Source organism: Fringilla coelebs (assembly GCF_963513975.1).
Source record: "Fringilla coelebs genome assembly, chromosome: 7".
Taxonomy (NCBI): domain Eukaryota; kingdom Metazoa; phylum Chordata; class Aves; order Passeriformes; family Fringillidae; genus Fringilla; species Fringilla coelebs.
In genome coordinates, this window is record NC_140035.1 from 15,413,612 (window position 1) to 15,429,081 (window position 15,470).

General features: G+C 39.0%; 1 protein-coding gene across 3 annotated transcripts in view; it reads right to left on the bottom strand.

Annotated features, from left to right (window-relative positions):
- The window catches only part of USP37 (ubiquitin specific peptidase 37), a 33,753-nt gene that overhangs the window by 10,960 nt on the left and 7,323 nt on the right, over nucleotides 1-15,470 (bottom strand). For all 3 annotated transcript variants that reach the window (XR_014616315.1, XM_084209499.1, XM_084209500.1), the window contains exons 8-18: nucleotides 14,370-14,454; nucleotides 13,292-13,453; nucleotides 12,693-12,824; nucleotides 10,815-10,938; nucleotides 10,363-10,568; nucleotides 9,491-9,608; nucleotides 8,192-8,271; nucleotides 7,507-7,671; nucleotides 5,989-6,054; nucleotides 4,928-5,078; nucleotides 927-1,179 (exon numbers count right to left, since the gene is read on the bottom strand). Coding sequence is in view for 2 of the 3 variants with exons in the window: in XM_084209499.1 (XP_084065625.1) it covers nucleotides 927-1,179; nucleotides 4,928-5,078; nucleotides 5,989-6,054; nucleotides 7,507-7,671; nucleotides 8,192-8,271; nucleotides 9,491-9,608; nucleotides 10,363-10,568; nucleotides 10,815-10,938; nucleotides 12,693-12,824; nucleotides 13,292-13,453; nucleotides 14,370-14,454 (1,542 nt within the window). In the remaining variant the exon portion in view is untranslated. The remainder of the gene's footprint in view (nucleotides 1-926; nucleotides 1,180-4,927; nucleotides 5,079-5,988; nucleotides 6,055-7,506; nucleotides 7,672-8,191; nucleotides 8,272-9,490; nucleotides 9,609-10,362; nucleotides 10,569-10,814; nucleotides 10,939-12,692; nucleotides 12,825-13,291; nucleotides 13,454-14,369; nucleotides 14,455-15,470) is intronic.

Sequence of the window (15,470 nt, forward strand, 5' to 3'; positions counted from 1 at the left end):
TCACAACTCTATTTCACAACACCATAAGCAACATTACTGCATAAAAAGGAGGGCACAAAGAAGGCGATCATATACATAATATTATTCTTATAGCCTTCCACCATCAAGGCTGTCAAGAGCTGTCCATTGAAACAAGTCACTTTTGGAAATAGTGGGGAGATATTGTGTTGTTAATTAACCACCTGGCTCTTAGAGGACACGAGCATATTGTTGGTCACTTTTTCCATGCCAGTGCAACTAAAAACCTGATGGAAAGCATGTAGCATACATTAAATGATAAACCACTTCTATTTCCTTCAGCTGGCTAAAGGAAGACTCCACTTCCCCACACTGAGAACACACAGGTTCCTTCCTCCTTGTACTTCAACGTATCTCTGTCAGAGGCCACAATTCACTTGAGTCTCTTAAGCTTACAAGTCTACTCTCACATACAGCTTAGAAAAAATAGAGATATAGTTAAATTCATTAGTAACTAGTGACAAAATAGCTGCATTTATGAAAGCATTCTAGTCTTATGCCATGAGAACACTGCTACTGTGCTGCCTAGGCTACAACAGCTACAGAAAGGAAAATACTTTCTGTTTATGGAAGAGTCAGTTCTAGACATGGCCAAATATTAGGAAATTGAACTGTCTGGCACAGGAACCTGTGGAAGCATGTGTTATCAAGAGAGGAAAAAAAAAAGGAAATTAACTTTGAATCATGGAGGTGACAGACTTACAAGAAAATACATTTTCACAGTTTGATGAATTAAATGCTTTATACATAGGGAAATTATAGAGTTCAAGTTCCTAAAACTCTGAGCAAGCCACAGTTTCAGCAGTGCACTTGCATCCAGTTCCTACCACCAGCCATTACCAACCTGATGTTATCAGTAACCTGCTTTAGCCCACTTGAGTCCAGTTAAGATGGTTGCTTTGCCTTACCTGAGTCTAATACTGTTTTGGGTTTCTCCACCTCCATGGATTCCAGGTTTTCTGGCAATTCCTGAATTTCATCATCTCCAAAACCAGTGTCTGGGCTGCTTGTGGGCTTATCTTCATCATGGCTCAGAGACAGAGAAGCTTCCCTTTTGCTAATCTCTAAGACAGCAGCTAGGAGCTCATCTTCGCTCATCCCATCAAAACCAGCATTACCCAGCTCCGGTTTATCACCCTCCATTTTACTTCTTTTTGAACCCTAGAGATGAATGGAGTTATGATTAAGTGTTTGAATAAACAGGTATATAGCATCAGTTTTACATTTCCGTGGAGATTTATTTTTATTAACCCCAGGGAGTGGGAGCTTGACACTGTCAGCATTCAGCATAGTTACATGAGACTCAATGGAGAGACAGCCTTTATAGCTACACTTACTCCACAGAAAAATATTTAAGTATACACTACAACCAGTTTTTACAGGCCTTGTGGATTAACATACATAAGACAATTCTTCTCTTCTCCCTCCTTTCCTTTAAAACATGTTTCCCCTTTAGGTTCTGATGAATTCTCAAGCCCCTGGCAAGTCATTGCTGAGATATGAGCAGGGAAACTGCAAGTTTGCTAACAAAGGATGAAGCAGCAACATGAGAGTAACTGAACTCAAATACAGGGATGGATGAACAGAAATTAAAATTGGGCTGGTATGAAGAGCAATTAAAATTAGGTTTTGTGCTGCAGATTTGTCATATGAAACCGTGATGTGAGTAGAGGGAGGAGTGCAGGAGTTGCAAACCAAGTAAGAAAACAGTTAAACAGGGAAAAGGGGAATTATTCTTTCCCAAGGAGAACAGAATGACTTTCATTTGGAAGAAAAAAAACACTTTAGTCTTAATCTCAATTTTCCTTTTTATAGTTCATTTTCCTAAAGCTGATGCTCATCAACTCCTACACCACCGTAATTTGCAAATAATATAGTAATTTCAATCATTTTGATATTAACTGTTAATCAGGAGGTTAACCTCCATGTATGCATGTTTACACAATTACACTATTTATCATATGCTTAGAATTTCTTTTCCTATATTATGTTAAAATGGGGTAAGAGAGTTTCTATTAAAATGTACTTATCCAGATCTTACTGCATTAGGATGAATCACAGAACTTTGTTAAAATGAACAAAATTACATGTTTACTGCTGCTTCTTGCTCAAATACAGCAAGCATTTTGTATTAAAACTGCCTAATCAAACAAGATTAGTAAATAAATTAGCTAACTAAACTGCTTATTCTAGACATGTTGCCCTCCAAGAACCAGAAGTGTCAAATTTAAACCTCTCTCCTCACAGGTATTTATGCACTGGGTAAGTAAAGCAGAATACCTTTCTAAGCTTTCTGATTTCTCTCTCTGCACCTGTAGGCTACCAACATCAAAACTGGTTTAACTCTACAGCAAACCCTAGTTCCAGGCTCTCTGCCAACAACTACCACTAATTCAGTGGATGGACTTTAAAGACTTGGCAGCATCTGTGCATTATTTGAATACAACTTTTCTACTAGACATTATTTGCATAGATTTTAAATAGCTTAGGCTCTAAGACAGGCTATTTTAAGTAAGCATTTTTAAGAAGTCCTTCAAATACTACTTCATCTGCAGAAGCAAAGATCACAGGAACTGCAGTTGTGCCCTGTTTAGCTGGACAACTGCTGTTTGCCCCTACCATCCAGTGCCATATACAGATGCTATTCCAGCTGTTCTCCCACACAGCAGGGACATTTTGCAAGGAGTGCCTGGCAAGGGAGGTACTTGCCAGACAAAGTGACCACCAAGCCCTTAATGCAACCCCATCCACAGCTCTTTTGAGAATCATACCAAGAAAAATGGTGCAGCAACAGTACTGCCACTTCCAAAAACCAGGACTGGATCTCCCAGGACAACACTGAGGTGGTCAGAGAACCTGGTAATGCACGGTTGGTCAGGCCTGCGGTTGGGAAGTGGCCAATATGCATGGCCACAGAATAAAATAAATTACGTGGAATCATCACCACCAGTGTCTCTTTCCCATAACAGGCTGTAAAGCCTGTAATTAATTTGTTATTCAAATTAGTATGCTTTATTCCCACAATTTCTGCACTTACAGGGCTTGTGCAGTAGAAACTACCTACTCTCCCCCACAAACAAAACTCCAGGAAGAATCAGTTAGGACAGTTTGAAATACTTTTCTGAAAGGCAGATAAGAAGGACTTCAAAGACAAGCTTGTTTCCTTCCCCCAGCTGCAGCCAGGCATATATGTGCCATGAGGACAGCAGACACAAGACCTTCTGCAAATGGTTTTCTGTGCTTTCCCACAGCAATCAATTCCATCTCTACATATCCTGACCACCAGGAACTGTTCCGTAATATTTAATCTAAAAATTACTGTCTGCAATTTAGTCTATTACTTCTCGTTCTATCCACCACAGGCACGGGAAACAGCTCAAGTGCTTCTATTAACTTCTTCCCCTTCCTTGAAGACACAAGCCTTGCTTACATTTTTCTTTAAACTAAAGACCAAACCGAAGACCACTTGCCTGGCTCTTTCTCTCAAAATCTTCCTTTCTAGACCTCTGACCATTCATGTTCCTCTCCTCTGGCCCCTCTCCAGTTAATCTATAACTCTTTTCAGTCCAGAGCCCAAAGATGGATATAGAACTCCACCTAAAGCTCAATTCTGAGGAAAAAAGGAGGGTTACTTCACACAATGTGTACGTAGGGTATGGCTCTGTCTAGATACTTCTACTTTCAACCTGCCTAACCTTGTGATTGTCACCTTTCATGACCTTTCTGAAGGCCCACTGTTTTCAAAGCTGTTCCTATCCCACATTTATATTCAATACTGATAAGATTAGCACCTCTAGGCCTGCTCTACTGAAAAACCTCTCCTATTTTTATGCAGTTTCTCATATTTGTCAAGATCATTCTTATCTGTAGTTCTGAGCTTCATCAAACTGGCAGCTCTTTCCAGCTCTGGATCTTCTAAAAGTTTAATACTCAGTATCTGTCATTTATTAATTACTGGGTCAGGATCCTCCCTTGATTTGATTTTCCCATCAGATCAGAAACTGTAGATATCTTCCTGCTGTTACTACTGCTATTCATCTACACTTACACCTGTCCCTTAATATCATAACCAAGGCAACAAATCTCTGCTTGTTTAAAATAACCCCAAGAGCTTCATCAAAAACTTTAGTGAAGGAAAAGCTTTATAGAAGCAAAGATGCAGGAAATTTGTCCTATGCACTAGGCCTGCAGCACTATCAACAGAAGAAAGTGGTGCTGCAAAATAATCCTCTAAGCTGCTCCTATTCCCTTCTGGGTCATCATTTCTTCCCACACAACTCATCTACCTGCTAATACACTGGCCTGACAGGCAAAAAAAAGCATCTTGGCAGCATTAACACTAGTCACAAGGAAAAGCTCAAAGGCAATTTGAAATTAACTCTGCCATTACACCAATGAACTTGGTCTCTTCACACTTCTGCGTTTGCCTACAGAGACAGCTTCAGATTCTAAAAACATTTAAAAGCCACACTTGAAAGGGGACACAGATTGGATGTGCATGAAATTCTCTCAACTGAATATTTTGCTAAGCCCAACTTGTACTGGATCTAATTTAATCAAGGGCTTTACTGCATACTTTTATTATTGACAGCACATTATACTTCAGCCCAGGAACATTATTAGTGGAAGTTACCCAAAGGACTGACCAAACTGCTAAGCAGCTGGTATCCATAACCTGAAAACTCAGGTTCAATTGCAACGCAATTACTTCTGTTCCCAGTGGGAACCCAAGACAACGGTAGAGAGAGGTCAATTAGCAAAGCACTCCCTTCCGGCATTGCAGTGCTAATTAGGAGGAAAAAAACCTCATCTGACATCAATGTCACTCAGTTTATGCTAAAAAAAGCACACAGCAGACATGAGCACATACAGGATCTAGTACATGGAAGTTTGTGGGTTTCTCCCCTACCTTTTCTGGCTCATCCTGCAGTTGTTGCTGGTCTCTACTCTGTATGTTACACAACCTTTGGCTATGGGCAACAGAGCGTTTCAATGGCTCATCATCGCTGTCAGAATCTACATAGAGCGCTGCAGAGCTCTTTGACTTGAAAGTGTATTTTCTGTAAATTAAAAACATGGCTGTAGAACATCACAGCATTGTAGCATCATACAAACATATCTCAAAGTAACTGTTGAAGCATTGCTTTCACACTGTTCAACTGGGGAACAAACCGCAACAACGGACAAAGACAATTTATTAATGTGGCAGTCAAGGTTTTCAGAAAAGCTTTATTCTCTTGGGTTAACTGACATGTTTACTTAAAGCCTGTAATAACAGCTTACAAAGTAACTAAGTGTGTGTGTCTTGCTTTAAAGGCAAAGGATTCTGCACTTTATTACCTCACAATCCCAGACTGAACTCATTTGAGACAAGGCCACATGAACACATAGAATTTGTCATAAATAATGTTTTTTAAGTTGGACATATGGCTTCTCACAGCATCATCCAGGTATAAAAAGTACAAAAATGCACCAATTTTTTATTTTTCTTGTTTGCTCTTCCATTAAGATAAATTCTTGCTTCTTTAGAACAGAAGACAAAGGAGTCTGGGGAAGTCACAATTTCTGTTTTATTGGTAAATCTGGTCTTTAGCAGCCCTCAATGGAAAACCATCCAGTGTGATATCACATTTTTCACACTATCAAAAACTGGCTGTCTCATCTTTGCAAATTAACTTAAGGAATCAACCACCTGTTCCCAAAACAGCCATTTTGGCTCCATAGTCAGAACAAAGAGCTAGATTGCAGAAGTAGAAATAATTTTTTTTCTTAAAGAAGGCAAATTGCACCACTGATGTTAATTTCAGCTACCATGTAATACCAATAAAACTCATATGAAAAAAGACAGTAGCTGAAATAATTTACAACATAAAAAATGCAGAAAATAACTAGAAAATCTAAAAATGCCTTGGAAACTATGCCACAAAACTCCTGGCCATTGGACAAGGACACTTCAGAGTTATAACTTACCTACAAGGTGTGGAAGTGCTTACAGTACAGGAATTCACCATTTGGGAGGCTTTCAATGGACGGGAACTATTAAAAGAGCAAAATAATTTATTGCAATAGTTACAGTCTTTAAAAAATAAGTGTTTACTTGTCTGCTATGCATGCAAATCCATGACCAAAAGAACAAGCAGAATACCATTATGTACTTGCTAATTGCTTAGACTTACAGTAATAACTTCATCACACTATAAATAAACAACAGTTGTTCAAAACCATGTATAATCCTTTAAACTTGATTCACTTCTTGGCGATGCACCCTCAGGGACCAGCTCACAAATTAAAGGCTCTTGGCTCCCATGTCAAGACAACTCATTCCTTTATATTTTATTCCCACCAACACTTGAGTTCCTGCTCCCAAACCAGTCTCCTGCTGTTGTCTGGATCAGCCGGTTTTCTGGCATATCCCACATCTTAATTTCTCCTGCCTTACCTAAATTCCTCTGAACCAACTTCCTGCTCCATTTAATCCTTTCATGGGCTCCTCAAAGTCCATCACTATCACTACACATCTATCAAACAGATGGTAGCAGAAATCTTTTCTAATCTTCCCCCTAAACCAGGGCTGCTTCTCTCCAGCCTAGTTCCCCTTCCACTCCCTGGTCAATCACAATGATTTCCATGACTGAAAAAAACTCTAAACACTGGAAAGCTATTTCCAACCTATTTTCAAGTATTGCTGCTCTGGTTCGCATAAACTGTTTGCTGTTTTTGAGATTTCTACTGTTAAAACAAACTCATGGGAAGCATCCACTTACATCTCAAACCACCACTAAACATTTGGCAGAACACCTGCCACACTGCTGAGCATATGCACCAGATGTGTCCTAGCTCACTATGGATACCCTGGCTATGTCACTCAGCATAGGCTACAAGAGACCTAAGGGTTTCTTGTTCCTTACTCGGCCACAAGCTTCCTATGTGACAAATGGCACATTTAATCTCTGTGTCTCAGGCAACTGTACAGAAATAACAGTCTCAGAGAGAAGAAGAGAGTATTTTCAGCATGCAAAGTGCTCTCAGATACTACAGTGGTACAGGAAAGACAATGAAAAATGAATGACAGGACAGGAGGCGCAAGTGGAAATTAGCAGAAAAAAGCAGGATGTTTTCTAAGCAGAGTTAGAGTGCTCTGAAGGGAGAGGTAATCTAGATTACTTTGGACTGAGAGGCCTACATTTTAAAAATTACTAACAGAGGTGTTCTTAAAATGAATATAAAGTTATTTTCAAGGACAGTGAAGAATATCATCTTACCAAATATTCCCTAGATAATGCCCAACTATTTCTTCCTACTGCTTCTATTATGATTCCTTTCTAAACATGTTCTTATGACAGCAGCGTTACAAACCAGCAGCACACACATCTGAAGCTGCATAATTGAAATGCTTCCTTGCTCAGATATCCTCTGGAGGAGATCTAACAAGTGCCTACCTTGTGGCCTACATGATTAACAGAGCAGGGACCAAAGCTGCACACTTACATGGCAGAATGGACACTCCATCCCAGTGTCAGTGGCAGCCTGGTGCTTTCTGTGCAGTGGGAAAGCAGGGTTAAGTATCTCGGAATAACCACCTGCTGCCCCACTTTATGATTGAGAGACAATGCTACATTGAAGCTGTATCGTTTCAGATGAAGGATCAGGACCCTGAGAAAAATGAGAGAAGGACAAATGTTCATCTCAAGACAGAAGTCAAATAAAACCTATTCAAAATCCAAGTAAGCCTTTTTTCCAAAGGCATTGACCTGACCAAACCAGATTACTTTGGGGTGGTAGGCAAATGCTGACCATTTCTTATCTGCAAGACATGGGTAATTACGCCCCCCTGTTCATCACTCAGTTTGTACAATATTAAAATTCCAGAATATATTTTCTATATCTGCTTCCTCCATTTCACAAAAACCACAAGTAAAGGGGAAGGGGAAGACTTATTCCTACTTGTGTAGTGATAGGGAAGAAGAAACAAGTACTGCTGAGGGTTTACAAGGGCTTCTTTAGAGTAAAACTGAAGAACAGCATGAAGACTGACTGCAGGTGCACCTCTTTCACACACTGACCACTGTACATGCTGTCCTGCTCATTTTCCCAGACTGACTCTACAAGGTATTTTTGCTTTAACTTCTGTAACATGCTTCCAGGAAGGAGAGGAACAGGTGTCAGCATTTACCTGGGAAGCCTGTTGAACTTGTGTGTGACAACAGCAGACTTTCCATTGCACTTCTCACAGGAATACTCAATCTCCTCTGCCTATTTAAGGGAGCAGAGAAATGACTTGTAGAACAAAAGGAAAATCAAAGAGATCTCAACCAAAAATACATCACATCTGTTACACAAACTCTTCAAACAGCAGTAACCACTTAAAATTATAATCACCTTCAAGTTGAAGTAGTAAGAGGACATTTAATAAGAGGATAGGCAGCAGGCCTTAAAATTTCACATCATTTCCACTAACACAGGTGGAATTCCTCTTGCAAGTCTACTGGAGACCAGTGAAATTAGCCACCACAATGACACAAAATAGCTTCCAAAGGGAGGGGACAATCTTGTGAGGTTAACAGTTTTCTCTCCTATACACAGGACTTGTTTGTTGGGTTTTTTCCCCCCTAATAATCTTTGGTGGATATGGTACCGTGAAATTTTCTCCCTCTTGTTCAAAACCTCTGCTTTGTTCCTCAAAAGGTATTCGCATCTAAACTTACCAAGGGTATGCTACATGAGAGTAGAGTTGTGGACAGACATCAAAAGGATGATTTCCTTTCTTGAAATTACATAACCTGCCCATCAAACATTCCTACAGCACTTTACCTTAAGTGAAGTGAAATTACATTAAAATTTTAGGATTTTTTTTAAATCCTAAGACCTCCACCAGCTTTTAAAGAAAAAGCATGTCAGCTACTCCCTCTGTTGAAAGTACTATCTATACAGAGAGAAAAAAAAGTTTGTCTGAAGATATGACAAAATACAACACCAATTCACAGACATACAGTTCATTTTCAGCTTTCAGAAGCTTCACCTTGAAGCTGTACTTAGAAAGCAAGCATCCACATATTATAGCTATTTATTTTTTTTAAGTTATTGTACCTGCATGACCTTTTTCCTCCATGCTAATTAAGGCTTGTACACAAGCTGTTGAAGCATCCTAGCCCAGGAGAGGTAGCACTTCCTGAGTGATTATCCCAATGTGACAGCCTCTCTTCTCTCCTCTCTATTTGTTTACACCTCAACTCTTTCATCACAAAATTGGGAAGTTTACCTATTTTACAGCAGTTAATTTTTGCACAGCATTTTACAATATAAATTTCCATATGCTGTTAATGGACAAACCTCAAAAAAGTTCAATGTTATTTCACATGCCTGCAAACCACTGTCATAGACACTAATAATCAGCTGTACAATCAGAATTTCCATATGGTGAATAACCTGCACACACTCCACAATACATAAAAACCCCTCTTGAAGTACATACCCGAAAAAAGAGGTCAAGAGAATCCTGGATGGATCGGGAAGGAAGGAATTTCTTCCTTCGAGGAAGGTCAATGGAGAGGTCATTAAACTGCTCTCGTTTAGTGACTGTTTCACCACACCTGAAAAAGAAACATGCTCGTGCGAGTCTGATGAAAAATAAAACTTAAAACTAACAAACACTTTTGTGGTTTAGGGTAAAGCAACTTCCCAGTTCATCCTATTTTTACTTATCAAAATGGAACTGTTTGATGCTCAGGACAAAGTTGGAACTTGCAATTTCTTTTTGATGCTTTAGAAGTTGAAACATTTGTTTAAGGGTAAGAACAAAAATGCACAGATTACTTTGGAGAGGCAAGCGATCAGGTATAGAGGAAATCAAAGTCATTGCTACAGCTGAACACATCTGTTGCACAGGTCACACACAGTGAATGCCCAAACATACTGGTTGACACCTTGTTCTGCAGGAATGTAGAGAGACAGAAGAAAATGCCATTCCCTGGAAGCCCTTAGAAAGATCAAATTAAAAACATGGCATCCCCTTTTCCTTATTTTAAGAGGAAATATTACTTGGCTGAAACCCCCTTTTCTCTCTATTCCCATACAATAGGTACACAAAAAGCAAAGAACAAAGGCTTTCCATTGGAAATGCAATGAAGAACTAGGTGGTATGAAACTGTTTAAAGAAGGCCCGCAGCAGCAGACAGCGTGGTGTGAAGTTTACAGCATTTCTAGACAAGAGAGTATTCTTCTAAATATCTAGCCTCGGATAAAACATAGTTCTTAGTTGTGGTTACTGCAGAAGAAGTCATGTGAGATGGGAACACTTCCTAGTCTTTTAAGGTAAGTGTGAAAAAAGCTGGCAAGCACACTTACATTTTGCAAATAATAGAATGCTGAACCTCAAACTCTAAGTTACTGATAACGGGACATGTATAAACTTTGGTGGCTGAGAGGTCATCAGAAGCACGTCCTGGTGAGTTATCCTCATTAGGGACTGGTTCACTCTTCCAAGTTTTGTTTAACTTTTCCATGTCTTCCTTCAGCTGATCCAGACACTGGCTCAAGAACTCATGTGCATCCTAGAAACAGGGAAATGCAATGAAATGGCTTTGTATAACTTCATTCAGTATTTTTCTCAAACACACACAGACTGGGGAATTATGTTCAGTTCACTGCATTCAGTAATACTGAGGCAGTTCTGCTCTAACAGTCATTGCCATTCAACCAAAAGTCACTGTCAAACACAGCTGAAGCTTGACAGGTGTTCAACACAGTCCAAGCACTGGACAAACTGCACATAACTGTTTCCAGACAATGATACTTACATTCTGCATGTACCCAGAAAATCTCTCTGCAGTAGCTGAAATGGCACTTTTCACCTTCTTGAGCAGCTCTTTCTTAACCTCAGGGCTGCAGACATCTTTTTTAGCAAGCAGATGGGCAAAACGTCTGCAGAAGTCAAGGCAATGAAACACTGGTTGGTTTTCCAGGATTTTAGAGAAACATAATAGAACTCATGATACCTTATTTTAGGAGTTCCTAAAAGCTTCTGTCCTGTGATAAGTGGTTCAGGGGTTCTGTATGAAAATATCCCACATATAATTAACCTTTTCCATTTCAGGCATTTTGAGATCTCATTTGAAGCCATCATCAAACAGCACTCAAATGAACAAAAAAACCCAATCCACAATCTTTTAAGGTAAAGAGAAAAGCCTTATAAAGCTCTAAAAATGTATTTCTCCTCTTTTACAATGAGGAAAAAACCTCATAATGCTTTTTAAAAACATTTGTACTGATAGGAAATATGATATCACACAGTACCAAAATAAGCAATAAAAAATCACTAAATTCAACTTGAATGATCAGAACGGCTTCTACTTATGCTTTATTTTTAAACTTCCACTCATTTTCAAGCCTTATGTCTTTCAGCAGTAAAAACATTTTAACAGAGAAAAAAGCTGTAGCAAAAAGAGCCATGAGGAGTTCCTTGGTTCAAGCTAGTGCTTCTGTCAGCTTTGCTACAGAACTTTTGAAATGAACTTTACTTGTGCCTCTGAGCTACTGTGATTTAGTTATCTTTTATAACTGCTTTACAATTTCACAGGACATAGACACCAAATATATTCCAAGCACAAGTTTTGGTCATGCTACATACATAAGAAGGTGACAGGAAAATGTCACACTGCATGACACAAAAAGACTCCAACCCAAAGACAGGGAAAACCTGTATAATCCCCTTGCATCCCAAACCCAACAACTAACACTCAGTTAACCCCAAGAATCTGATCAGTTTCCTGCAGCTTGACAAGTTTCTGCTACTCTGCTGAACTCCAATAATGCCGTGCGCTGTCCTAGCCCTCTACAGCTGCTCAGTGAAGCAGGTTAGGAAACCACAGCACAGTTGATAAGCAATCACTGATCAACCAGAAAACCAGTCACCAGGTTAGATGATACAGCCAAACCAAGAGAAGACAAAGTGGATGCTTTGAGTATCAACTCTGACTTGTACAGGATCACACACTGCCCATTAGGTATATGGAGCACAACCTTCAGAGGTCTTTCTATAAAAATTAGAGAAAGGACATTTCAAGAGGCACATGGAACAACCTCTGATCCCAAGTAGCGTAGAAAGAGTTCAAGATGACACACCAAAAATAGAAAATTACCTCAAAAGATATAAAAAATGATGGAACAGAAACACAAATGGTTCTGATAATCCTGCATCTTATTTAGTGACAGAAAAGGAATGAGGTGCACAAGAGAAAATATAATAAAATATCCCAAATGGCTGAATTAAGTGAAAGATTCAGTATGCAAAACTTGAACACTTTCCACAGCTACCAAACAAAAGGCATAAGCCCCCACATATCAGGTGAAGTTAGTGACCAGCTTAAACTCTACCTGGCAAGGTTTTTAAAAGAAACTTTTCTGCATCTAACTTATTTTGCAATTTCTTACATTTTCTTCTGAAGCATTTCATTCTGACACTAGAAATATAGTAAAAGAATGCCTATAACTCAAAATTATAAGTTTTAAAAGCTGATTTCCTATTTCAGAAGTAAAACTCCAAAATACAGACACGTCTAGGATTTCTTTTATTATCTATACAGGCAAATGACCCTCCACAAGGATGCTACAGTATAACCAAACCAGTTTTTCAGTAAAGAAAGAGAAAAACAGCTTTCACAGAATGCAAATTTTACCTGATAAGTGCATTGAGTGGAATTTTTTTCCATGGGATACCCTGTTTGAGTAAATCATTAGCAAAAGACTGAATTGAAAACAAGGACTGTAGAATGGCATTCATATAGCAGGTGTTTCCCAAGTTTGAAAACCTGAAAAAAAAAATTTGAATACTTTGTGTCTAATGGTCAATGTGCAAACCTGCTGCCAAAGTTAAATACAGGATATTCACCCCAGCCACTCCCCACAGAGCATCTTACTGGAGCTGTTCCCCAGCCCTGCAGCCTAAACTGAAAACTCATGGGAGACAGCATTTATCAGGAAAGCACCCATGAGCTTCTACAATCAAACTTAAAAAAAAAAAATAGATATATATACACACACATGAAGACAGAGAAATTAATCATTGTTAAAGGAACACAAATTACCTGAAACTACTATGTCTCTGAAACTCCCAGGATGTGAATTCAGCAATACATACCCTCCAAACTAAGAAAAGGGTTCCCTCCCTCAGTGTTCATTAATTTCAGGATTATTTTTTAAATTAAATAATTGCAACAAGAATGTGCATGTTCTGATGATCAAAGTATGCAGGCTAGATAAAGAAAATTAAATTTACCCTTGCAACTGTTGTTGAGGATGGGTGGAAAGGGGCACTCGGGGTTTGTTCCATCCTGTGTAATCTTGATTAGATCTCATTTTTTTAACAGAAAGAGGAGCAGGCTGAGAAAGGAATCCCAGGCTTCTTTTGGCTGAAGAGGTCTGGCTGGATACACTGGACCTAGAAACATAAACGCATAAGAAGATAGAAGATTTGTAATGTTCTGCCTTAAAGAGGGATAGTCCATGACACTGGAATCGCAGCACCATGGAAGACAAGGTCTGGTGAAGCCATACAAGATAACTGGAATGTATCACAGTGAAAAAGAGGTGTGACAGAGAACACTTCTTTCTAGAAGTGTTAAATTCTTAGCTTGGTTAAATTTTCCTATATCCACTGGTGTACATGCAGTATAACCAAGTCTTTGGTCTTATAAACATTTAATAATTCCCCACACTCTATGATGAGAGGAAGAATGATTACATAGCATGAGATCACCAGTCCCAAGATTTGCTTAAAATTCACATCTGGGCCAGAATCTTCATTTTCAGTCTCTTGTTTTTGTAACCTAATCACCAACTATGGACCTCAATTCCTAACATTTAAACATGGACAATGCTTCTTTTCTCCCTTGATCTTGTATCTCATCTATCTAGGGCAGAGACCATGAACCTGACTGCACAGCACCTGACAAAGAAGAATCCCAAGCTCAGCAGGATTTAGTATTTCCTAAAATACTGTTATGAAAACATAGAATTGCATGCCATTTATCTACCTGGGAAAAATGAAGCACAAGTTCAGACTTAACTTGCAGAGTTTATATAGTATTTGAACCATCTAAAGTTATTCACAACAACTATAACAGACTTGAGTGATTTTACAAAGTCCTTCTATTGCAAGCAGTAACTAAAGTTTGTAGATGTAAGCAGGGCAGTTGAAGACACACTGAAGAACTGGACTGTGTTCCCGAAGGAAAAAAAACCACCTCACCAAGTCATGCATCTAAGCACCATGTGATCAACACACAGGAAACTGAAGAGCTTAATTCCTGTGAAACAACTGCTATTTACAGTTCATTCTAGTGAATCAGCCCTACCTGTCCAGGGAGGAACTGCCAGTGGAGTACTCTTTTGAAGAGGATCGACTACCATAAAAAGATGATGACTGCAGTGGTAAAACGCCTTTAAAAGAGAAGGAAAGACAGGACATTTTGTTCCAGGTTGCACAGCTATTTTTACAATAAGCAACTTGTTTGAAAGCACTTAGTCAAAAGGTTTAAAAATCCTCAAATACTGGTTTCTAGAATTGGTTGGGAGATGACTAATACATATACTTAGAAGTACTAATGTGAATATTAATGATATGTAAGTAAAGGCACGATGGAGTTTCAGGTACTCAATTCAGTCACCATCAAACCCAAAGTGCAATATGAAATATTAAAAAGTCATTATCTTCATTACGTGAAAGTTAATAAATATCTACCTCTTGTTAAGAGAGACAAGACACATGTACAGAAAACTCCTGATTTCCAATGCAGTGCTCTCAAAATTCAAGGTAAATATGCAGAAGTGAAAACAGCTTCTCTTCCCACTCCTAATTCCCACAGTAAATTACTACATACTTGGGGCAAAATAGGATTGTTTTATTGATATGATATCATTGTGACAGATCCTGAGACTTTAATGCCTCAGATGGTGCCACATTAGGAAAAGGCTCTCAAGAGTCAAAACCCCACCTAGTGAATCTCAGTGTAATTTAGTTTGAATAATGAATAACTGTTTGCTTCTTTTTCAGCCTGAAGTTGTTTGAGCCGTGCAATTTTCAGAAATGCAGGTATATGAAAGATGTTTGCAAGAACTTGCAGGGATACACCGACTCTAATTTTTGACTCTGAAGACAAAGAGTAGACATCTTAATCACAAAAACCAGCCTACAGTTCTCATGGGCATTAAGAGCAAAGGGAAGTTTTAAAAATATGTAAGAAAGCAAGTAGAAAGGAGTTTACAGAAATCCCCTCCCAAGTGAAAGGGCAGTTTGGAGCAGTTTGAAGCTGCTTGTTGGAATTTTCAAGCAAGCTGGCTCATGGGCTGGCATCACCACTGAAGAATAAAGGTCAAGGCCACACCAGAGCAGGACAGACTTTGAAAACGAAGGCAGGTTATTTGCATCTCATATATGGCTCTGGAGGAACCAACTA